Source organism: Poecile atricapillus, chromosome 14 (genome assembly GCF_030490865.1).
Source record: "Poecile atricapillus isolate bPoeAtr1 chromosome 14, bPoeAtr1.hap1, whole genome shotgun sequence".
In the NCBI taxonomy this organism is placed as follows: Eukaryota; Metazoa; Chordata; class Aves; order Passeriformes; family Paridae; genus Poecile; species Poecile atricapillus.
Window position 1 is genome coordinate 3,232,325 of NC_081262.1, and position 25,121 is coordinate 3,257,445.

Here is a 25,121-nt window from a genome sequence, read left to right on the forward strand (position 1 = left end):
CTGCTGTCCTCAGTGTTAAATTTTTTTGCACTTTTACAGCTGCAGAGATCTGCACTGTACTGATGCAGTGTCATGTGTTTATGAAGTAGTGATAAAGGTGTTGGTTAGTGCAGGAACCTGCAGAAAACAGGCTCTGGTGAAGAATATCACAAAAGATGGAAGATAATGTGCTTTTTCAGAAGTCACACTGTTGACATGTAGGTTCTTCTCCATCAGGAACTGGTAGAAAGATTTTTTGGTACAAGATTTGGTCTGGAAGAGTCCCTAGGGACCTCCTTCTGGTGTGGTTGACAGAAAAAAAATGCAGAAATTCTTCCCTTTCACAGTGCTTGATCTGGCTTGGCTGAAAGTTTTATCACTAACCCTCAGATTTTGGCTGCAGCTTCCACAAAAGGAGAAGAAGGTGATGAAACTTCCAGTGCCAAGCCAGCATGGTGCATCCCATCATCCTGCTGCTGCCATCACACTGTGTTAGTGGCTGGGGTCATGCAGGCCCTGCCAATTAGCTGATTTCTGTAGACTGAGGTGAAGCTGGAGGGAGGGGTGGAGGAGAAAGGTGGCTTCCTTTGGACTCACTCCAGCGGGTCCACGTCCTTCCTGCACTGGGGACCCCAGACAATAATTCAGGTTTTGTTTTTGCCTCACTTTCTAATGTTAAATAATCCCATTTCCCTTAGCATTTCCTGTGAAATACAAGAGATTACTTCCAAGGTGCCTTCCTGGTTTTGGAAGTATAAAAGTGAATTTTTCTTTCAAGATGAGGAATTGAGGAGGAGATGTCCTGAGGCACCGCTCTGGTGCTCGGGAGGGGAGAAGGTATCTGCTGTGTGCAAGTTGTGGAGGCCTGCCTAGCACTGATGGACTGTTGTAGCCAGGGTGATGACATATTCCTGGAGACTGAAATGGCAGGAGAATTGTTCCTGGAACAGACACACAGTGTAAAGCAGCAAGTGAGCAGGCCCAAATGTTGTGTTTGAGAGCATGTCAAGTTGGACTGCTGGTGGAAAAATATTTTCAGGGGTTAAAAGAGAGGCTGCTCTGAAAAGTGGGAGTGTAACAGATGTTTTAGCTGTTTGGGTTTTTTAAAGGGTTTTATGATTTAAGTAATTACAAGGCAGTAAATTGAAGGCATGTAATACGTGCATACTTTTAAATCACAGAATAATTCGAGTGGGAAGGGACTTCAGAGATCATCCAGTTTCACCCCCCTGCCACAGGCAGGGACACCTTCCACTATTCCAGATTGCTCTAAGCCCTGTCCAGCCTGGCCTGGAGCACTTCCAGGGATGGGGCAACCTGCACCAGGGCCTCACCACCCTTGCAGGGAAGATTTTCTTCCCCATATCCCATCCTACTCCCTGGCAGTGGGAAGCTGTTGCCCCTTGTCCAAAGTCCCTCTCCATATTTTTTGTAGGCTCCCGTCTGGTACCTATTGAAATGGTGCAAATGATCATCAAGAGCAGTCATTTCAAAATACACTAAATCCATCCTTTTTCCTCCATTTACCAGCTTCTATCTTTCATTCTTACACGTCCTGCTTTGCACCATTTTGCTGATCCATGTTTACTTGAAGGGTGCAGCTGGGCTATAAATTTGGTATCTCAGTGAACAGGTAAGTGCTGCTGATTATTTTGTTTGTGATTTGTTGAGTCCTAAAATCCTGCAAAATTGACTATTATACTGAAAGAAATTACTTTCAAAATCATCACTTTTTGAGGTTAATAAACTGGTGCCAGAGCTTGTTGTTATGGGCAGCAATAGCAGCAACTTCAGAAGTACTGAGATGTTGAACAGAGCAAGAACCTGTAAATGCAGGTCTGGAGATGGAGGAGTAATACAGATAAATTCTTGGTTTTGCATCATAGGTGTGTCTGATCTGATCTGCCTGGGACACTGAACATTGATAGCAAATGCCAAAATGCTGATCTGTTTCTAAGATTAATATCAGGAACTCACCATAAATTATCCAGCAGTACAGATGTGTCTGAGGTATTTAAAGCCATGTAGGATGTGAGATTTGGGACTTCTCCACATGCTGTCTCCTTAAAAGAAAATGGTCAATTATAGTTATAACTACATCAGGGTTCTGTCCAGAAAAAGTAAATTTATGAGCCAGCTGCATAAAACTTTTGTTTCTCCCTAACAGAAGATTACTCCAAGATTCACAGCAAAATCCTCTGCAGGTTTGGGAGCCTGAGTATAAAATAAATAAATCCATTAACATCTGTAATTGCTTATAGGAAAGACTGACCCATGGGAGTGTGTAACCAGCATTCCTCTGCCTCTCATGTCTGCAGCCAAGCCATTTGAGAAAATAATCTCCCATGTGTTTTTCTTGCTTTTTGAGTCTTTCTGTGCCCAGAGCTTTACTGGAGAAACTGGACCACAGCTGCTGCCATTCCAAGTGAAACACTCTGGTTTAGGTTTGAAAGAAGTGGGGTTTGGGAGCAATATAAAACCCCTGGTAAAATAGCCAGAACCATCATGAACTCAGGACTAGGACAAAGGGGACAATGAAAATATGTAAGAATAGAGCTCTAGTTTTAATGTTGCCTGGGAGTTGATGGCATTTCCATCTGGACATTGTACCCAGTGCTGTTCCAGATAATCCCTGCCTAGTACTGCTGTTCTTGCTGTATCTGGAAAGATTAAGAAATTAATTTTAAAATACCATTTATTTAGTGACAGCAGTTTGGGAAACATGGTCAGTGCCATGGTTTTTTGAGTATTCAGGGGAAGAATTCAGCAGGAGCTAATCCTAAGTGAGCAACTGTAGAAGTAAGAGGAGAAAATGTGAACATGTTTAATAAAATTGTTCTCTGACTTGTCCCAAAACCCCTTCTGAATTGCCAGAAACTCCATTTATTTACTTCTCCAAATGAAGTTGATCTCTCCTCTCTGCAACTGTAATGTCTCAAAGTGGAGTTTAACACTCCAAAATCTGCTTGAGCTGAAGGATGGGGTTTTTTTCCTGTTTCATTCTCTGGTTTTGTGCCATATAAATATAAGCTTATATTTATAAATATAAATATGCTTGGGCATGTCTGTTGTACAGTTATAGGGACACTGTTTGGGGTCAGTATGTGCTGTTTCTAATCTTAGTATTTCATGCAAATTCTCTTCTCTTCAGCAGTTTGCAACTTGTCCCTCACTGCATCTGCCTGTACAATTGTGCCTGACCACCTGCTTTTATTTCTTTGTTTAAGGGCTTTCCTAAGTGTCTCTCTGAAGCTCTGTAGATTACCATGATGATCCTATACATGCACTGCACAAACTGAGGTGCCTAATTTATGGTCCAGAGTCTTCTGAAGAACTAGCTTGTGAAAGCAGGTTCCTTAGAGAGGAAAACATGCTCTGCTGAATGTGAATTAAGTGTGGAAGAATGAACTGTTGGAAGTGCCCACTCTGTCTGGCAACCTCACTGGAGTCTGGAGAATGGACATCTCTGAGGTGCTGGAAGGGCTGATGCAAATCTGAGCTGATTCTGGTGTTTCCCCCTGCCCTCCAGTCCTCAGAGTTCATAGGCCACAGTGTTACTGGAAAGCCAATGGATGAACAGGACAATGATTTTAAAGAGTTGTGGGCAAATATTTTGAGTAGGGCAAAGAAAAAGGCTGGAGATGCTGAGGCAACAAAGAGGGCTCAGAACAGGCCAAAGAGCACCACAACACAAAGCAAATTAAGAAGAGGCAAAGCTGCTGCTAAGAGCCAAACCCATCATCACTTACCAGCAGTGAAAGAGACAAACTTGCCTCGAGATTTGGGTCCAAAGGAGCAAAGACTGGTGCACAAAGAAGATGGTGATGCTGCAGCCTGTGAGACTGCACAGGAGGATGGAGCAAGAAGCCCTCTCCCTGCCAGCCAGCTGAGCACAGAGACCACTGAGTGTAGCCAAAGGTCTCTGACAGGTGAGTGATCTGAAGTTGTTCAAACAGAAGATAGGCAAGGACTGGAGAGACTCTGCAGCTCAGTGAAGGTTTTAAGAAATCCATCTGGAGGGGACACAGTAGCACTGTTGGAAGCAGGTTTGCCTCTTACACGGGTTTAACCTAGGAGTGTGTTCTGTGCTGCAGGCAAAAGTCCTTCAGTAAGGTGAAGCCTTGGTACAAAGTGATTTGTTGGCCAGTCATTATTCACTGTTTTTTGCAGTATCAGAAGTGAGAAAAATACTCTCAGATCATCTAGAAGCAAGCTCATTGTGGTGCTTTTTCACTCAATGCTTCATTGTACGATAGCATATTGTCACATCAACTGGATGCTGTCAAGGGCAAAAAACATGAATGAGTTAGGAAAGGTGTTGGATTAATTCATAAAGAATTAGTCCTTCAGTAGCTGTTAAACACGATGGCCAGAATGCAGTCACCAGTGATTGAAGTCCTTAAACTGATAAATTAGGTCAGTCAGGAATGGGGCATTGTGTGGTGGGAATGGTGGGAGAGTAGGGCTGTGGGACTGCCTTCTTTGTCCCTGCTGGAGACCTTCATGCAAGGCTTCCTTAATATTCCTGCCTCTGGAAGGGATACAAAGGTCCCTAAACACCCCTGTAGCACAGAACCCTGAGTTGTTACTGTGGCTACACAAATTGTTCACTTCTCTGAGAATGGCTGTTGCAGAACTGGGCCTGGCCCAGGCTGCTCTCAGGGAAGGGCCTCCCAGCAGCTCTCAGTGTGTTTAAAGCTGCCTGGTGAAACTGGTGTTTTCTCCTCCTCTAGTAAATCCTCTGAGTGTCTGTTCCCAGACTACCTTACCCTTCCTTCCTGCTACTCCTGCAGGAACCTGCTCCTCACCCACCCCAAAGGTGCGGGTGGCAGAGCTGGTGGTGGAGAGAATGCAGCAGTTCAAGAGGGTGGCACCCGAGCAGCTGAAGCACAGTTCGGATGAGAGCATGCCAAAGGCTGCAGCCAGCGGGGATTTCCCTGCCAGGAGCCAGGAGCAGAACCCTCCTGAGGATGGTACGTGTCTCCTCTTGGCTCTGGTGTGTGCAGAATGAGTGGCTGGTGAGAATGAGGAGCGGTCCTGGATCCCCAAGCTTTGTTCCTGGCTGGCTTAGTGGCTTGGTGTGCAAATCACTCCAGATCCCTGAGAAAACTTCCTTAAAGGATTATCCATACTTTTTTTTCCCAGCTCTTTTCTAGGGCTGGATTAACCTCATGTAAATTCTAGAGGAATAATTGTCTTTTTGGAAACAGGTTGAAATTGCAACAGTGAACTTGGTCATCCTTCCCTTGGGACAGTGTTAGGCAGCTCTTAGGTAGCCCCATCTTTGTACATCTCCATGTCTAAGGTGATACGTTCTGTGTTGATAAACTGAATTCACAGCAAATTTACTCTGGCTGGTTCTTTATACATCAAGTCCTGTTGGTTCTCTATGGATGTGAAAATCTGCTGTGTTATACATTCAGTGTATAAAAATTCCATATTCTCCCCAGAAACTTTAGCCAAAACTGTCCCTTCATTGTCTTTGGTATGTGATGCACTGTGAGCTAATTGTCACCTCCTGCTCCTGGGCTAGGTCCAGTCTTGGAGTGTTGGAAAGGAGCAGGTTGTACCTTTCCCAGTGAGAAATCAGGTGTGAAGGTGCAAAAGACAAATTGCAATTAATTTTTGTGTGTCTATTTTAATAAGCTAATAATGACATGTGTAACAGTTTCTCACCTTCCATACAGCATTTAGTTTTCCATCTTATATCATCTCTGCCTTCTTTGCCAGATATCCACCATCTCCCATCTGTGGAACACGACAGTGCTCTGGCTTTGGCTCTTCAGCAGGAATCCAAGGAGGAAGCCCTGGCAAGCCTGGAAGATGCAGGCTTGTTCTTCTGTCAGATCTGCCAGAAGGATCTCACAGCCATGAACACCCTGCGACGAGAGCAGCACGTCAACAGGTGAAACACCAGCAGGACCTGTCCTTTCCATCCAGCCCCCCATAGACTCCTCACTCAGCCCAGCCATGGAAGAACTGGGAGCAGGGATTCTGCATGACAGTCTTTACCTTTCTGGCTTGAATTAACGAGTCATTTTGATGGGAAAGCAGAGGCTGATTGCCTTGCCCTGCAGGGCTTCTGCATGTGTGTGGCCAGGCCAAATCTGCTTTCATTAGCAGCATGGCAGAGGAGCTGACATTCTAAAGGAACTTGGTGATCTTAAAGATCTTTTGCAACCTTAGTGATGACTCCCTAATGAAAATTTTGAGATCTACTGAGTTCAGCCAACAAAATTATGTTTGCTCTGTTTTGCTAAAATTCATCTAAGGATATCTGGTATGTCACTGTACCTGAGCTGTTTGCTTAGGATAATGTGACACTACTCAGAGAGATGACTCAATTGAAATTACTGCCTTTCATTTAACAATTTCCTTAGTGATAAATATCAAATATAATATATTATGTACAGGCAATTCTTTGGAAATTGAAACTGTGCTTTTCTGTTGACAAAGTATCAGAAACAACACATTTGAATGATTGTAAATTCTTAATTCAAGCACTTCAAGAAAGCAGGAGTGATGTAAATTGTCCAGTCCTACATCAGTGGCTCCCACTGATCAGGCTTGTTTGCACCTGCAGCTTTCTAAGTGTTACTGTTGTTTCTGTTTTCAGACATTTTGTGCTGCTTGAGAGGACAAAAGCTGTAAAACAGTGACAGTGTGCTAGATGTATTTTTTGGAAAGTCAGGCTTTCTGAACTATTAACATGTCATCATATGTAGAGATTACAAGGTTATATTACCCAGGGATTTTTTGATAGCAGCCTTCATCCCAAGAATGAAGCTGTAGGTGGACAGATGCACTGACACAGCAGTAATCACCAGTGCTGAATGGTCTCTTAGCACAGCCTTGTGGGTGTCATTACCTAATCAGGGAGTGACTTTTGCAATAGGTCCTGCAGATCAAGAATTTCACACCCTGAATCTCTTTGGAGAGAACATAAAAAGAGCAAGTATAAATTTTTACATAATTTCGGTCTGCCAGAAGTTATTGGAAGTTCATCATGCTGCACTCTGGAGCATGGTGTCAATTCAGCTGCTCCCTTTTCTGTTAGCAGGGGTTTATAAATGAGCTGGAATGTTAGAATGAATGCAGAAAGAGGGATGACACAGATGAAGTGTGTTCTTCGGCGAGGCTGTGGACTCCTCATTCCTAGAGGTGTTCAAGGCAAGGCTGGAGTAACCTGTTCTAGTGGAAGGTGTTCCTACCCATGGCAGGGGGGTGGATCAAGGTGGCCTTTAAGGTCCCTTCCAAGCCAAACCATTGTGGGACTCTGTGATTCTCATGTTATTCACTTCACTTGCCTTTGAGCAATATGTTTTTAATATGTCTCTGAGATCATTATCTCCATGTAATTATTCCATGTCATGTTCACCACAGTGGTGGGCACATAATTCCTGTTTCTTTAGTGGATGTTCATGGCTGTTACCAATATTAGAAGTGATTGTGCTTTTAAAAAAATTATTGTTGTTATTATTATTATTACTGGTCCTTTTAATGGTTTCAGTCTTAGCATGGACCCTTCAAAGTCTCCATAGGTAAGCTTTGCCATTGTCTCCCAGGTGTCTGGATGAGATGGAAGAATCACAGATGTCATCCTCCAGCAAACCAGTGGTCCCTGAGTGTCCCATCTGTGGGAAGCAGTTCCAAACCCCCCAGAGCCGAGTCAGTCACCTGAAACGCTGTGCTGTGGAGATGGATGTGCCTCCTAATCTGCTTCTTCAGGCAGTGCAGTTGCAGGTGGCCACGCTTGGTGATGCAGCTCTTCAGTGTCCCAGGTAAGCTGGTAGGATAAAAAAAAAGATGCTGGTTGCTTCCTTTGGCCTGAGAGTTGTTGGAAGTTGAGAAGAACAGTAAATGCAAGGCTCACTCACACTGGGCAAATCCTGAGCCCAGAGTAGGTCAAGTAGAGCCATGACCCAGTACCAGGTGAGGAGGATGTGGCAGTCAGTTGGAGAAATTGTCTTAATTTCCCTCAGAAGAGGTCAGATGACTTTAAAAGCCAGCAGGCAGGAGCAAATGGGGAGTAAATAACCTCCCAGTGGTTTGTCAGAATGATTTGTGCTCTGTGAGGCAATTTCTCAGTAAAGCTGAATGGTGTGTTTGAGCTGACTGAGCAAACCCCAGAGTAAGAGTGTGGAGCCTTTCCTGAGATCTGTGGTGCCAGTCCCTCAGCTCATGGCTGTCCTGGGAACATCCTTTCACCCTGAGCCAAAGAGGAAGCAGATGTGATGTTTTGGAATGTGGTACAGAACTGCTCACTTGAATTTGAGCAGAATCTTCAGAGTGCAGCAAGTGGTGCCTGAGTGAATTTGTGGAGGGGCTCATAAGTCCCATTGTGCCAAGGAAGGATTGACTGTTCCTTGTGGAAGCAGAGGGGTGGGAAGGCATTTTCTGGTGATCTGGTTTTCTCCCTGCTTCAACTTATTTGTTACCCTTTGGTAAAAAAAAAAATCATTCAAGGTAGAGATAGCAGATGTTTACATCCTAAAATAAGACTTCTCTAAATTGCTCTAAATTCCATGAATGGTAAGAAATCCTGTGCTCTCTGCTAGAAAAGAAAGTATTGAATAGTTTTTATTATGCATGACATGGGAATCTCTCTGAGCAAATGGAACAGCTGCTCAGGAGTACTCAGTGATTTTTGTGTCTGATCCAGTCACATTAACTTTTGGCTTCCTGCTGCATTCTTGGATTTCAGCAATCAGCCCAGCAGGGCAAAACGGAAAGGCCCCTCCACCGAGGACTCGAGGAAAACACAGAAGAAGGCCAAAATAGAGCCTAAGGATGAAGATTTGCAGGTTGCCATAGCAATGTCACGCTCTCTGTTGGAGCAAGAAAAGCAGGAACAAGCAAAATCAGTTACAAATGTGAAAGCAGTGGCTGCTTTCCCAATCAAATGGAAGCCAGGATCAGGTATGTGTTACAGCAAGGCAGTTTCTGAGGCTGTGTTATTGCAGGAGTAACATGGCTGCTCTCCACCAAAACTTCCCTGTTGGATACAGGAGGGATGACAGCCCTGTTCCTGGTTTGTTTAAGCTGTCAGAGCTTCAACAATATGCAGTATCCAGACAGTCAAGAATGACTGTAGGATGTCCATGGATTTCAGGAATCTTGTGCTTTTTTTCACTGATCTGTTGTTTTTAATCTGGAAAATAGTCTTAAGCTGTTGTTTCTTGTAAATTGTGGAAGTGAGGAGATATAACATGAAAATATGGTAGTTATTTCTCCTGTAGTAGATTCTTTTCCTATTCCTCCTGCTGCAGCCTGGATTAATGCAGCTTTTTCAGCATTATCTCGTATCATTTTGTCCTTTCTGCAGTGCCATGTGTGTCCAGTACATGCTGCTGAGCAGGGCCTTGCCATTTCAGAGTGCAGAAAGGTTTAGAAAGGCAGACAGCTGCCAGGGGAGAGGGTTGAGAGCTGTACAGAGGTGAAACTTCACTCTTCACAACCCTGCTCCTGCCCATGGGTTCCCCCAGTTGAATTTGGAGTTGGGCATTAGTAAGGCAAAGGTAGTAAGACACAGGATTTCCAAATAAAAGCTGCCCAGTGTTTGTGTGAGCTGTGGTTTGATATCACCCATGACCAGAACACAAGAAAAGGAGTCCATGGGCCTGTTGGTGTTCATTTCTCCCATAAGGGCCATGTGAGGTTTTGGACTACCTGCACAATCTTAAGAGTTGTGTTCCCATGCCTTTTGGTTGTCAATGATTACAGCACTGAAGAAGCTGCTCTGTCTGTTCAGTTGTTTACTTACTTGGGTTCCTTTTCTTTTTAAAGACAAAAAAAGGCGTAGAAAAGGCGCCAGTGCCCCTCCACCTCTGCTGCTCCAGGACCCGGAGAAGGCCCAAAAGAGGATCCAGGAGCGAGTAGCTATGATGCTGACTGAAGAGGTGGAATTCCCTCCCACCCCTCAGCTGCCCATTAGTAGGATTCTGGAGGATGAATCTGGAAAAGCAGCCTGGCTCATGCCATTGTCCAAAGCCAAGGAATGCTTTTTATGGAAGAGCAGTGCTCTGACAGGACCCTGTGACCCCGAATCATTCTACACTGCAGCCTTAACCCCTCCAATTGTACCCTGGAAACCTGTGCAGGTGGGGCTCTGTTGTCCTTGCTCTGATATGTGTGTGCCCTAGTTCCTGATACTTGCCCTAGATCCCTTCTGTATCTTCATTTGGAATGTAAACCAGTGATCCCCTCTCTCTGCAAACTCACTGCCCGTGATCTGTTCTCCCCTTCTGTTACACAGTCAGGTTTGAGGATCTTGAACTTTCATTTCTGCCTTTTGGAGAGGAGAATAAGGTTCATGCTACCATGGTTTTTGAGCTTTCAGAAAATAAAAGGGATGGGAGCAGAGAGTACTGAGTAAAGGGATCCCATCCTGATCATTTTGCCATTAGTTTGTCCAGATTTATGGCAGCCTGACTCTTGTTTTTGTACTTGGCACTTCTTTCTGGACAGTTTTAGTGTGAACTTTGCCCATGGTGCACTCAGCTAGGATTGGGGAGAAAAGTTTAAACCTGATATTTGATAGCACAGAGCAGGTGGGAGTGCCTGGAGTTGTCCAGCAAAGCATTTGCACTCAGGCTTTCCCTGTGCATCCCACTGCCTCCTAGTGCATGTGAGCTTTGATCCAAATCGCAGTTCCACTCTTTCATTTTGGTTCCACCTGGATCTGCCTCTTGCAGTGTTGTGTATTTTTATAAAAAGTGCCCACAGAAACAGACCAAGCTCTCTCAGTCTCTTTTCTCCAAGAAGGATAGCACTTCCCTTTCTTCCCTCTTCTCTTGAAGAAGTATTTGGTGCTCTTGTACAAAATCTACTGTTCATATTTAGGTACTTTATTTAATACTTCTTCCCTAGTCAAAGCCCAATGTTTCTCTGGCTTTTTAGAGGTTGAGGCTGGAGAGGAGTGACTCTGTTCTATGGAGTTTTGACCTTTAATTCAAGCCAAAAACTGCCAGAGAAGTTTAAAAATAAAAAGCAGAAAGGTCTTTAAAATCATGGCAAGAGTGCATTTTTCCTCTGATTTTTTTCCATTCACAGAAATGGCTGAACTATTTTTACTTAGAAATAAACAAGCAAAACTACTTTTTGGGATATGAAGGCCAAACCTGGAAAATAACCACTCCAAGGTGAAAGTTTGATTTAGTTATGTGTAACTGCAGAAGCATTTTAGAACTCGGAACAGAAGCACCTGGAGAGCTTCAGCTGTGACTTTTGCCAGGAACTCCATATGCTATATGGAGCTATAATGAAATGTTTAGATGTTGAATTGGGAGCATTTATCCCATCCTTTCTCCCTGCTTGGCAGTTTTTCTGCATTTTCCGTTGTAGTTTGCTTCTGTTCAGAGATGTCCTATCTCTGGAGAGTCCTTCACAGAGCTGCAGAGAGCTGTTCCTCAGAATCCCCTATACCTGGGCAGTGCTCTGTGATCCTTCATAGATGTTTCAGGATTATGAAGTAGACACTCTACTTCAAGCTCTGCAAATACAGAAACCAGGATCTAATTTATTGGTGTCTTTTTTCCTCCTCACTTGAACAGAATAAGCCAGAGAACCTTCAGCCATCAGTGGGGTCTCACCAGCCAGAAGTGTCCCAGCCAACTCAGCCTGACCTCAGTTCTCAGGGACCCACTTGCACAAAGGTTGGAGGCCAAATTTCTGATGAATCCAAGCCAGGTCCTGAAGGAGATGGGCAGTTTTTATCCCCAAGCCAGAAGGACATTCAGACGCTGCAGGACCTGGTGGAGTTGGCCAGGGAAGGACTCACCCTTACTCAGTGGAACCTTGACACTGGCCATGTTCAGGCAGCAGAGCAGCCAGGTGAGTTCTGGCAGCTGTTTGAGCCCTGAGCTGGTTCCTTCAGCTACACAGAGCCAGACTGTGGCTGGGCTGAGTCAGAGAGCCATGGCAGCATCCACAGGTTGTTGGTGTTGATCCAAGAGGTGATACTGTGAGGGCACATTTTCCTGCAATAAGATGTAGATACAATCAACCTGTTATTTCTGAAATGAGTCATAAATCCCAGCTTTTAAGAGAAGTCCTGGACAGCAGATACTAAATTTCATTTTAAAATTAAAGATATCAAAGTGTTTTCTGCCAGGAGGGAACCTGGATGTGTTCAATCAAACAAAAAATCTTCATTCCTGTTTATCTTGGGCATACAAGAGAGCTGGAGAGGGACTTTTCACAAGGACATATAGGACAAGGGGGATTGGCTTCAAACTGAAGGAGGTTGTATTTAGATTAGGTATTGGGAAGGAATTGTTCCCTGGGAGGGTGGGGAGGCCCTGGCACAGAGTGCCCAGAGAAGCTGTGGCTGCCCCTGGATCCCTGGAAGTGTCCAGGGCCAGGCTGGATGGGGCTTGGAGCAAGCTGGGATAGTGGAAGGTGTCTCTGCCCATGGCAGGGATGGAACTGGATGGACTTTAAAGTCCCTTCCAGCCCAAACCAGTCTGCGATTCCATGATTCTGCCTGGACAGCCTTTCTGTTATGTGCACTGTCTTTTCAGGTCTTGAGACAGTCGGATGAGAGAGATGCACAGGAGGGATGATTTTGTGTTGAACATCGATTACAGAAACCTGAAGTTTATCTGTGCCTACTCAGAGTTGAAAAAATACAACACCTGGAATTCCTCTGTGGGCAACTCTCTAATGTCCCCAGTCACAGTTGCATGTGGTGCACAACTGCACATTTCAAGGGCAGTGGGACCCCTTAAAGTGTTCTGGCTCTTCAGTAGAATCTACTGTGTCTCCTGTTCATCTGTGAAAGAGAGCACAGTTCCTAAGCTCACCTGTCTGCATTTGCACTTGGATATAATACTCCTCATTTCCTCTGCTAAACTGCAGTAAATGGTCCCTGGCCCTTTAATGTGTATAAATAACAGTGAAATGGTGCTTAGGTACACTCAGCCTGTCACAACCCAGAGCCAAGCCCTACAAAAAGGCATGAGGGAGAGGCTGAGCCTTCAGCCCAGCCAGCCTGGTCATAGCAGGTGTCACAGCAAGGATCTTCTTAGCAGTTCTTAGAACATTCTGTCTCACAAGGAAGTTGTATGTGACTTGTGATGTGCATTTTCTTCCCTGAGGAGAAGATCTAACTCCCAGTGATCCTCCACATAGTGGCTTTGTGCTCCCATCCAAGGAGAAGAGCCTCCTCAGGAGCAGCAGTAAAAGAGTAAGAATAACCTTTTTTTCCACTCTTTACATATTCATCTATAACAATTTTAAAAAAGCTGTTGCATTTGTGCAATTCAAAGAAGTGTGGACTATTTCCCATTGCTTTCTGTGGAAACAGCAGTGCTTAAGGTTCCCAGTGACTGAGGATTCATCATAGGCACAGGTGAGATCACACCTGGGGTGTTCCATCAAAGCCCACAAGAGCCTGGGGACTTTCCAGTTCTTGTCCTACCTGATGAGAGATTATTTTAATGCCAGGGAACAGAAGGCCAGGCTGTGCAGGTTGTGTTGTAGCACTGAGAGTGTTTGGGGGTATGAAGCAGGGATGCAGCTGCAGCATGTTGTGCAGCACTGTGCTTTAATGCCCAGGAGAAAACTGGCAGCAGCCCAGGAGAGACAAAGCTGCTGCTGCTGCTCCCTCTGGGCTCACACACCCAGCCCTGGATGGTTCTGAATGGAACCTCCTCTGGCACCTTCCTCCCCATGCCGTGTCCTGCTGTGGGAGGGGGAATTCTTGCAATGACTGGTTGACTTCTACTAAATCCTGGCACAAAAGCCTGGTAGATGAAGGAATGTTGTGAGGGCCATGGAAGATGAGCAGTTGTTGCTACTAATTGAGCTTTTAAAGGGTTTGGTGTAGAAAACCCTCAATTGTGGGAACACAGAGGATCTAGTTTGAAAATCAGTGTGTGCTCTGTGGTGACTGAGTGAGAAACACAGCCTAGTAAGTCACAGAGTATTATTTTTTTATCAAGCCTGTGGTGTTCTGTAGATGTCATCTTATCCCACATGCACCAGAGGATGTGTAATTTTCCATGAATGTACAATCAGTTGTATTCAATTGAAGTTCATACAAAATAAAACTAATTCATTTTCTTACCTAGGTCATCCATTTTATCTGATAAAACTTACTATCTTTTGTTTGATAATGGATAATCATGCCCTGAAAGGAAGTACATTTTGGTGCTGGATAAATTTTTATGCTCTGACAACATACTTCCATATGCTTAAAGGATTAAGATACCTCTAAAAGGAGACAATTCCTAGAGCTGAGAATTGGTATCAAACTTGAGCATCCCAGCTACTTGGTACAGAAACTCTAGATATTCTTTGGGAGTATTCAAAAAAATTATCCTTAGCAGGAAAATGTCTTGTTTTGTTTTTCTGTTAAGCCAGAAGCCTTTAGCAATACACAAACTGTTCTCACGCTGTTGTTGAAACTCAGTTGCTCTCAACAAAACCAGTATGGTCATTTTTTCAGTCTGTTTGATTCCATTATAGTTTTCCTGAGCAGATGAAGTGTTGAAGAGCTGGATTGTCAGTGGGAGAGATTTGTGCTTTATATGAGCACAAACAGTGTAACCATGTAGAGCAAATGCACTCATTGCATTGGTAACACATCCCCTGTGCTGAAGACCCTTGGCCACATCAGTGGGGTCCAGTCTCAGTGGCCTCCTCAGCAGGAGAGAATGTTCAGGTGTGTTCTCCAACACACAGCTCAAACCTGCTCAGAGCTGTCTTCTGGCCAGTTTCTCTGCCTTGCACAGAGAATGGAGCAGCCAGGAGGCTTCTGGCCTTGCTTAATTTCCCCATTCTTGATTGATAATTTTAGCACCAGCAGGAAAGCTGTTCTGGGCTCACTGCCTGGAGCGCCGCATCAGGAGCTGTGTTTGCTGGCAGCCCCAGAGCAGCCTCACAGGTATCCCACCTGCCAAGAATAAGAAAGCAGGAAGAGTCAGATTAGTTTCCAAACTGAGTTTTCTGTCTTCCCTTTGGAGATCAGTCCACAGCACTGCCACAACATGCAGAATGTTCCCCAGCCCACCTATGAAGGCTGGGAGACGTGTTCTGGTGTGTGCTGCTAATTCCTGCCCACTGGAGTGAGTTGAAAGGTTGGCTCTCCAAGCCACTGCTAGTGTAGAAACCTGCTAAGAAAATGGAGATCTGTGTTGTTCCAGGTGGAACTGCATCTCCTGCAGATGTTCCCTGGAATAAAACTTGCAGTTCCTCAGTTCTGCAGTAGGTTTGAAAAGCACAAGGTCAGTGATTAGGGTGTTAACCATAAACTGGTTTCCAAGTGCAGTCAGGCAGTTTCTCAAGCCAGCTGTGATCCTAGGGTGTTTCACACTTCCCTGAAGCACTCCAGGGCCACCTCCAGAGCTGCAACACTAGGAAGGATCTGAGTCTTCAGGAGGTTGCCTTGAAGCAGCTCCAGAGGAGCTGTCTTGCCATCCTTGCTCTTTGGCAGTGTACCCCAAGCCTGACCTTGCTGTCACCGTAACACATCATATCACAGGTAACTCAGCCCTCCCCAGAATTCTAGCCAAAGGTTCTGGAATGATAATAAAAGTTGTGTTTCTTTTTTAAAATGGAGTGGAATTTACAAAAGAGGTTTCATTAGCATGCTCATAAATCCCTTTAAGCTGGATGCCTATGTTAGTTTTATTCTGTTGGAGCCCCTTGTTGCAGAGCTGCTCTTCTCAGCTGTCATTGCCAGACAGTGAAAAGAGAGAAGAAAGGCTCATTACCCCCTCCCGAGTCATCCTCTTTCCTCTTACCCTAATTACAGTGAATTGAGTTCAAGTCTGTTGAAGTGGAAGTTACAGTTGCCTAAAATTGTGGTGGGAGGCAGTAGATCAAGAGGCCAGCTATAGGCTGTGGCTAGACCACAGCAGGAAACATGTGGTGAGATCTGTGGGTGATAATGTGCTGTGACACACGTACAGCACAATACAACACAACTGCCCTTTCTCCACCATGGGCAGGCTGGGAAAAAGTAGAGGAAAACAAAGCAGGAATGTCTGTTAGACTTGTCTGCTTGTCCTGTGGAAGACCAGAATTTCCTGAAGCTGATGATTATCTTCAGGCGGCAGAGGTGGTGTGTCCAGGCTGGGCCCACCGCACAGCAGTGCTGATAAACTGGGTTACTCCCTTCTTATTTTTCTGGAAAAGTGCTTGACAGCTGTAACCTAACACCTGTCTTTGTGCTCCTTCTGTGTCCTAGTCTACTCTCAGGCTGCTGGCTCAAGATTTCGGTGCCATGGTCAACAACCCCCACCTGAGTGATGTCCAGTTCCAGGTGGACAGTGGGGATGTCCTCTACGCCCACCTGTTCGTGTTGTATGCGCGGTGCCCGGCGGCAGCTCAGGCTGTGAGTGCTGCTGGCATTCCTTCTGCTCCTGGTTAGGAGAGCCCAGACTGCCCCCTCCCAGTGCCAGCCGGAGCCCCAAACCAGCACAGAGCACTGCTGGGCTTAATGGCAACTGCCTCGAGACCCACAGTGGTTTTCAGCTTAGGAAATCAGAATAAATCCTGACAAAGTGGTGAAAGATGTGCCATTTTATCTTTAAGGTTATGGTTATTCAAGGATCCTTGCATTCCACCCATGAGCAATGAAGGAAGCTTTCTAAGTGCTTCTTGCCCTTGCATTTTTGTCCCTGTGCAAGCACAGACTGCCTTGTCCATCTTGGTGTGTCCTGCCTTTCACACAGGCTGGGAGGTGTGAGCAGGGAATAGGAAGATTCTGGGAAGTACTTAAAATAATCTACATAGAGATTTTGTCACTCTTGCTTTGGAGGTACCTGCACTGGCTGTACTTTCTGCAAGGCTAGTGAAGGAGTTCTACTGTTCCCAGAGCATTTTAGGTTGAACAGCTCCCAGCCTGCTCCTGTGCAGCTTCTAGGTAAATTCAAAACAGGCCAGATGAAGCTCATACAGAGAGGTGTAGATGGAAATTGGGCTGGGAAGTAATTTGATTGCAAAACTAAGTGGAGAATTCTAAGACCATCTTTTATATGTGTGACTAAGGCAAGAAGTTAAACAAAGTTAAGAGCCATAGGGTCAGGAGGGACATGGCTTGTTCCATAGGGAGCTCCACATAACCCTGCCTTGGCATCCTGGTCCCAGGGCTGGGAATGAGTGATTGGAAGGAGCTGATGGGAACCAGGATGAATGTTGTAGGTGTTATGTTGCTTTATTAGCAAACAGACTTTGCTTTCTGTGGCCCAGGTGCACAGCGAGGGGTTGGTGGTGGAGGAGGACGGGGCCGCGCCGACGCACCGGGTGCTGCTGAGTGATGTGTCGGCCGAGGCTGTGGCTGCCTTCCTACGGTACCTCTATGCTGCTGACACCAACTTCCCTGCCGGGCTGCGGCCCCAGCTGCAGGCTCTGGCTGCCAGGTGTGTACCCTGAGCATGTTTTGGACCCCCTCAGGCTTTCAGCCACACAGATCCCAGTTTGAGATCTTCCGTTGCAGTTTTAGTGGCTTACAAATTCCATAGTCTTTTGCTACATCTTAAATGAAACCTGGCAGTAAGGACATCCTGCCCTCAGCTTTTCTGCCTGTATGAGAGTTTCTGTGTTCATTACGTGCTCAGCAGACTTTGGCTGAGTTTTGTCTCAGGATGTCTGTTGGCAGCTGATGTTGAAGGTGATGAGCACAACTTCTGTGTGTGATTCTCACTTCATCTGAACAACACTTGTAGAATGTATTGGATGCTCAGGCTTTAATGTGTTGTGTCAGCCATGCTCTCAGTCGTGGTCCTAGGCGTGTGCACTAAGAGCTTGAAAAAGGAGCAGTTGCTGAGATATGAGTGGGAAATGGTTGGGGCTTTCCAAATGTATATAGAGAGGTGCCCTGTCACTCCAAAAAGCCAGGAATCTTTCATATGGCAGATATTTTCCAGCCCTAGCCATTCTATGGGACATTACCATTGCCAAGGGGATTTAGTGTAGTCAGTCTCAAACACAGAAAGGAAGAATGTGCCTGATACTTTCATGTGACACCTGGAAAAGGGTATTTGGAATTTAGGAGTACACTGGACTTTGTACATCTTAGGAAACTCAACATCCTCATGTAAATTCTTTACAAAGCTCACAAAAGTGATCTGACAGCCAAATGGTGAAGAAATACTGGAGGAGAAAAATACCAATGTTACTATTGTATCCTTGCAGGTTTGGTGTGAGGCAACTGATGGCAGAGTGTGAAAACAACCCTGGAGAGAGCCAGGCGTCCTCTGGAGTGGATTCAGAAGATGACCTTATCTCTGTGAGGGATGATGAAGATTGTGAGGACAGAGCTGAGAACTTCCAAGACCTCTTGAAGTCAGTGTGGGTGGGTGAAGATGAGGAAGAAGTAGCTATGCTGAGCCCTGAGTGCCAGAAGGAAGATGACAGTGAGATGGGAGAACAAGAGCTAGAGGAAATCTATGAGTTTGCTGCAACTCAGAGAAAGATGGCTCAGGGTGAAAGAGAGGTGAGCGAGGGAACACACTGCAGCATCTGCAGTGACACCGAGGCAGTCCAAGGTACAAACCAGGAAACGGAGCAGGAAGAGGTAAAGAGACCTGAATCTGCTTCAATAAGCAACAGCCTCAAAGATCTGAGGGATGGCAGCGGAGTGGAGAGATCTAAATGTGACTTGTCTGCACAAGAAGAGAAGATGCAGAATATAAACAGGTGCAAGGGCATGAATGATCCACAGACCACTATTGTGCCTCACCACAGTGAACCTCAGAAATGGGATGGAACATCCCATGGTGCTAATGAAGGGGGGGCTGTTGGGGGATGTGACAGTGTGAAGGATTCCAAGTCACCTCAGGTCTCACATGACAAGGCAGATCACTGTGAAGAGCAGTTTCCTGGTTTCCAGGGTGATACTGATATAAATGACAGCTATGAACGTTTGTTTTCTGCCTCTCAGGGAGATCACTGTGAGCCTTCCCCAGTGAAAGAAGTTACCAAAGAATCAGGAAAGTCCCCTAGTGAAAAACATGTTGGTTTTAATGATTCACTTCTGTTCAGCAAGTCACAAAAAGACTGCTCTCCATGTAAGAATGGATTTTGTGGGAATCCAAGTCCCCAGCCCTATGTGTCCCTTTTTCCTGCTCTTGGCTCTTCACCTGCATCTCCAAAATCAGAGGGAAAGTTTGCCAGGGAACATGTGTCAACACCAAAGCAAAACAAAAAGGAAGAATCATTCCCATTTGATGAAATACACTCCCAGAAAGCCAAGGAGCTGGGTGCTGCATTAAGAAAGGAGATCTTATTTTCTCCAGCAGAGCTTCCTCACAGTGAATCAAACAAGCACACACATGTCCCAGTGTTGTCATCACCAAGCAGGACTCAGGATGATCAGGGCAGAGCTCAAGGGATCAAGGAGGGTGATGTTATTGTTTTATCTTCTTCTGACGATGAAATGGAGTTTCAACAAGGCAAGAGGTTGCCAGAGTCTGACTCTGCTCTGAAAAAAATGGAAACCTCTGGGCATCTGAAATGTACAGACATGGAACAAGGTCCTGAGATACCTAAACCTGACCCTAACTCATCAGTTCCTGAAACAGAGCAGAGATCAACCCAGGTCTTACATGGCAATACAGACTCAGTATGTGTAAGTGTCTCCCATGTAAAGGTGTCCCCTGAATTCCCTCTCAGCAGACAAACAGGTGCTTGTACAGAGATCAAACAGAGTCCAAACCCAAGCCCTAGGAAAAGGCTCAGTAACGAAATGTCTCCAGGCACAGACAGCTCCTGGCTTGTGCCAGGAACACCAGTTCTGAGCAAAAGCAGAAGCTTCGCAACACAGACTCAGGTCACAAGTAGTAATTCTTTAAAGGGTCCAGGATCTAAACTCAGCACAAAGAACTTAGCAGTAGGTAATAGTAACCATGAAATGATTGGAAATTTAATAAAAGTTCATGAAACAACGTTGTCAGACAAACATTTGCCTATGGAGAACTCAGCCAGTGGAAGGAGCCCACCCAACAGCCCAGCAACAGAATCCTTTTCCAAGAACCGCCTTCCAGTTTCTCCAGTAGATCCAGTTCTCCTCTCCCCTGGCTACACCAACACAGAAAGCAAATGTGCCAGTATCTCAGGTTTGCCCACACTGGTGCCTCCATGCCAGCAGCAGCCACTGGAAGATAACATCAACATCAGTGTGGTTGAGCTGGAGGACAGTGACAGGGAAGAAAGTCTGCCTTCTCTGGGTAGCAGTGTCCTGCTGTGTGAGGAGCCCCCAATCCCTGCTCCTGACTGCTGGCACATTGGGTATCTGTCACCAGCCAGAGGTGACAGCCACAACTCTGGCCAGGTCAGCCGTGCAAAGACCAGCATGACCAGCAGCCCCAGCCCTGGCTCTTGGCAGGAGCAGGGGGAGAGCCCAGTCCAGGTGCAGGGAATTCAGGGCAGCACCCCTCTCCAAGGAAGTCCTGCTGGCAGGAGGACAACTTTGCACTGCCCTGAGAAGAGCCCTATTGAGCCATGTTCATCAGTGGGCAGCAGAGCCAGTTACCTGGACTCCAAAATCTGGGATGACTGGAATGGAGAAGAGAAGGAAGATGAACTTCCAGAGATTCTTCCTCTGTCTCAGAGGCTGGCAGCTGCAGCAGGGGCCAGTCGGACAGATCCTATCAAGACTCCTGGTGAGAGCTTGTATTGATACTAGATTTATTGGTCTAGAATAAACTGCTTTTATTTTAGTGATTATCTTACCTGTGATGCACTTGACACATTGAAAGGGTTTTTGGGCTTTCTGATGCAAAATAGTTGGCAGGACCAGGCACAAAGAAGGTGCAGGCATTTGCTGTGGGAAAGAGCCTGTCTAAATGTGGGATTCCTGGAGTATAGCCATGCATGTTTCATTTCCACTAGTCCTTTGGTAGTGACTCCTTGCAGAAGCTGTGGGTTCATGGATAGAGAAAAAACAACCAAAACAGAACAAAACACTGGCTCCAGCCTGCGTGCCAGTGAGTTGATGTAATGCAGTGTCTAATTAAATATATTATTAATTATGCCATACTAAATTATTAGTTTAAGGGGTGATTAGAACACGATGTTTGAGACTGGCTGTGCTTCACAATATCAGTAAGCTGGTATCATTAAATCAGTATCTAACTCCAGACCCCAGTAGCTCGATTTGCTTAATTTTTTATGTGTCAAGTCTCTGTTAAGAAATTTTCTTCCTGGGAGAAGGACCATTGCAAAGAATTCAGTAAACATAGTTTTAACTGCTTTCTAAATGTTGCCTGTTCTAACAAAGCCCTTGAATGGCCTCATTTTCAGATGTGACATATGTAAAGTCAATGAAAACCAAGTATCTTGATTAAGGAGCGAGGAAAAAGTGCTGACTATCCAATATGAAACTGAGTCATAACTACAGTAGCTTATAAGGAAGTAGTTGCTATTAAACAATTATTGGCTAATATTAGATTTCTGCCACTAAGAGGAGAAGTTACCAGCTATCTTAGCTCCTTTCTGTACTGATTCTCATCACAGTAATTGCATTCTGCTGCAGAATCTTCCTGTCAGGAGAACAACAGGTCCCCCAGCACTCCAGTGACACCCATGCCAGCTTATTCCATCATGGAGACCCCGGAGCTGAAGAAGGAGCTGAGCAGGTGAGCATTATCTTCCCCAGGATGGCTCCTTACAAGAGGAACCTGCTGGCAGGTAGTGTGAAAGAAGGGGAACCATGCTGAAGCTCCAGCCAGTGCTTTCTGAAGTCACATCACACTTTTCCAGCTGCGCCCCCTGGCCTGAGCCTCTTGCAGAGCTGTGACAATGGAAGGTGCAGTGTTATTGTAACCTAAATTCCCACCTTCTCTTTCAGATTCGGTGTCCGTGCTCTCCCAAAACGCCAGATGGTGTTGCAGCTGAAGGAGATATTCCAGTACACTCACCGGGATGGGGACTCTGACTTTGAGGATGAAATCCCCTATTCCCAGCCCCTCCCACAGAAGTCCTCAGCCAAACGGCCGAGGCAGGCAAAGGCAGGCCGGGCTGCGGGCAGGAATCGCGCCGGCGCCCCGAGGGTTGTGGGCAAGAGGAAACAGCTTGCCAAGGCTTCTGCAGTGCTCCCTAGGGATGAGGCTGATGGTGCATCCCATGGAACAGGCTGTGCCTCACCCAAGGACAGAACTAAAGTGACACATCACCCAACAGGAGCCAAAGAACAGGAAAGGCCATCGGTGTCCCTGGCAGCTGATGGCGAGGAGCTCCCGGCATCCCAGGAGTCGGCAGGTTCTTCAGTGGATGGAAGTGACATCTCCTTCGGTTCACAGAGGTGAGGCAGTGAGATCCTAGGCAAAACACTCAGGGTTGCTGGGCAGAGATGAGGTAGGAATGAGGCAGACAGAGGTGAGTGTCCCTGTGGCCTACAGTGGCCCTGCCTTGAGTGTGTCACGTGGGAGGTCAGCACACTCCTACAAAAGAAACAGGTTGTGGATTTTCAGTTTCTACTGAACTATTCTCAGAACATAAAAGGGCTGCTTATGAGCAAGGCCCAAATCTGGTGTGCCTGGTCTGCAGGTCAGTGACATGAAGCACTCCATGCTGCCTGAGAACCTGCAGCTGGAGTTGGGAGAGGACAGCACAGCACCCCTTGGCAGAGCCTGCCAGGAGGGAAGGGCCAGGAGCCAGGAATTCCATACAGCTGTGGGCTGGGCAAGTTGGACCAGTGCTGTCCTGGCTGTGATGGGAAGTTTGCAGAAGCCCTGCCATGTTCTGCCTCATTCATTTTGTGGGTGCTAGTAGTGCAGGGTCTGTGATCCCACAGAGGGAATTCATAGGGCTTCACTGTCAGGGATTTGGGGAGCTCTGGTCCTGTTCTTGTTGGCCTGTTTTTTCCTTGACCTCTGGTTTGTTTTGTCCTGCTTTTAGTTCCTTTGTAAATGGATTTGAAACCTGTGCTTTTGAATCTGAGGAGGAGGAAGAGGAATTTCCAGCATCTCAAGCAGCAGCTCGGGAAGAGGAAAAGCTGGAGGCAGTAAGGTGCTACATCCGCTCAAACACAGCCCTGTACAACAGGATTCTCTTCTATGAGCCCATCGAGCTGGCTGATCTGCATGCAGAGCTCAAACAGAATGGCATCAAAATTTCCAAGGCAAAGCTGCTGGACTTTCTGGATTCTCAGTGCATCACATCTACCATGGCCAGAGCCCGGAAGGAGCAGGAACAGAAAAGGAAGGAGAGCAGAAAACAGAGAAGACGATACCGAGTGAAGTCCGCTCCTACCCGCTGAAATCTCTGTTGTTGGAGGCCTTGCTGCCAAGCTGGAAAGCCCATTCCCAGCTGGTGCTCCAGCAGCAGGCAATGGGTGGAGCACTGCTGCTCCTCAGGGTCCGATCCCAGGTGACATCCTGGAGAACAGGCCTGAGCCCTTCTGCTCTGATTGCACAAATGTCCCATGGCTGCCCTGCCTTCAGCACACAGCTCACCTGAAACCTCTTTTCACCCAATTTGACTATTGTGCCTTTTCTTTCCATTTTTCTAATAGATTTTAGGTCTCAAACTTTTCTTTGTGCTGGTGCTTCCCTTAGTGACACTTGCCAGCACCTGTTCTCTGGGTTTGGCTGTGAAATGCTTCACCCTTCATGTTCTGGGATTCAGTCCACTCTGTCAAGCACTGCCTGATTACAATCCTGTGAATTCCATCTTCATTTCTTCAGCACAGTTTGCACCGCTGATTTTTAAGGCAGGGAATGCTGTGAAAATACAGAAAAGGCATTTTTTTCTTGCTTCACTTGGCAATCTGTACTAAAACTCCTAAATTGGTTTCTGAAATGGCTGCAGAACAGGGCAGGGGTTTGTTCTGTTCCCTTTGTGACACCTCCCAAAGAACACCCCATGGCATGGGAAAGCCCCCAGCAGAGATGTTTTTAGGAAAATATTTAAGTGAGCACTGGACCTTTTCAGCACTTCTCACAGCTTGAGATAAACCTACTCCTTGGATCAGTCCCATTGCCAAACTGGACTGGTCTCGGTTGTAAAATGTCTGGGACTCCTGGGGAAGTCTTGGACCCTAAATTCTTGTATTTTATATATTGACCTTCACAACAACTTCTGACTGTTTTGGCAGTTCTAAGTGTGCAAACTCTCACTGAAAACCACAGATACAACACAAAATGAAGGCAGATTTAGAGATACCTTTGTGTGTGTTAAATATATATATTTTTTATACAGAATTTCCTTTTGATTTACATTATATACAATAAACAATTTAAATAATGTTCATTCTCATATGGAACAGTAAACAAACACAGGACTGTATAGAAAGCATGAACTTTATTGAACTAGACTACTCTTCCCAGCTTCAACTACAGGGCAATAACATGAAGCCTATGCCTAAAAGACCTAAACTTGAACTCTTCGAAGAACTTTAACTGGGGCTGCAGAAGACTTCTGGGAAACCTATTTTTCTAATAACAAAAGGGGTTCCTAACATCTATGGGCAGGAATATCCCAGTGCCCAGTGCTGGCTTGCTTTCCATATCATTCCAGTATAAAATTTCTTCTGGAGGCATTTTATGTCAGATGTCTAATGGAATTAAAGTGGCTGGGAGAGGTGATGCAGCCTTTGGCAGAGCCATCCCTGTGATTACCCACGGAAGATGTGGACTCCAAATCACTGCAAACATTCAAGTCCAGGTTGGATGGGGCTTGGAGCAACCTGGGATAGTAGAAGATGTCCCTGCCCATGGCAGGGGGTCGAATGGGATGGGTTTTAAGGCTCCTTCCAGCCCAAACCATGTGTGATTGCTAAGAATTTAGATTCATGCCCAAGATTGGCACAATCCCACTGCTCTCTTCACAACACTTTCTAGACCTGGGTGACTCCAGCCCAGATTGGGCACCCATATTCTAGAAGAACATGGAGCCCAGATACAGATCTCCAGAGTTCTGGTGTCCTGTGGAAAACTTCTTCCCTCAGAAAGCGCTGGCTGCCATCGCATCCTGTTCCCTGGGCCTCTGCAGTGAAGGCTCCGTGTTCCCACCTGAAGCCGTGCTAAGGTCTCAAAGGGAATCCACCCCCCCGGCGGCCGTGGCGGCTCGCCCAGCACACGGGGAAAGGCTCGGGACCGAGCGGGCAGCGGGAACCGGGTACCGAGCCCTCAGGGGGACCGAGGCCGCCGCCACCTCAGCCCCGCGCCGCCATCGCGGGCCGCCCTCACGGCCGG

At 46.1% G+C, this 25,121-nt stretch overlaps 1 protein-coding gene across 1 annotated transcript; it reads left to right on the plus strand.

Moving 5' to 3' along the window:
• The first annotated feature begins 1,527 nt into the window (after positions 1 to 1,527).
• Positions 1,528 to 24,201, plus strand: SLX4 (SLX4 structure-specific endonuclease subunit). Its single transcript, XM_058849276.1, has 15 exons — positions 1,528 to 1,612; positions 3,207 to 3,908; positions 4,713 to 4,952; positions 5,710 to 5,884; positions 7,545 to 7,760; positions 8,684 to 8,898; positions 9,766 to 10,079; positions 11,532 to 11,811; positions 13,077 to 13,165; positions 16,172 to 16,318; positions 17,176 to 17,345; positions 18,121 to 20,588; positions 21,461 to 21,563; positions 21,776 to 22,228; positions 22,825 to 24,201. Exons 2-15 carry the CDS (start codon positions 3,548 to 3,550, stop codon positions 23,183 to 23,185), a joined length of 5,592 nt encoding a protein of 1,863 aa, XP_058705259.1. The 5' UTR covers positions 1,528 to 1,612; positions 3,207 to 3,547; the 3' UTR covers positions 23,186 to 24,201.
• The last annotated feature ends 920 nt before the right edge of the window (positions 24,202 to 25,121 follow it).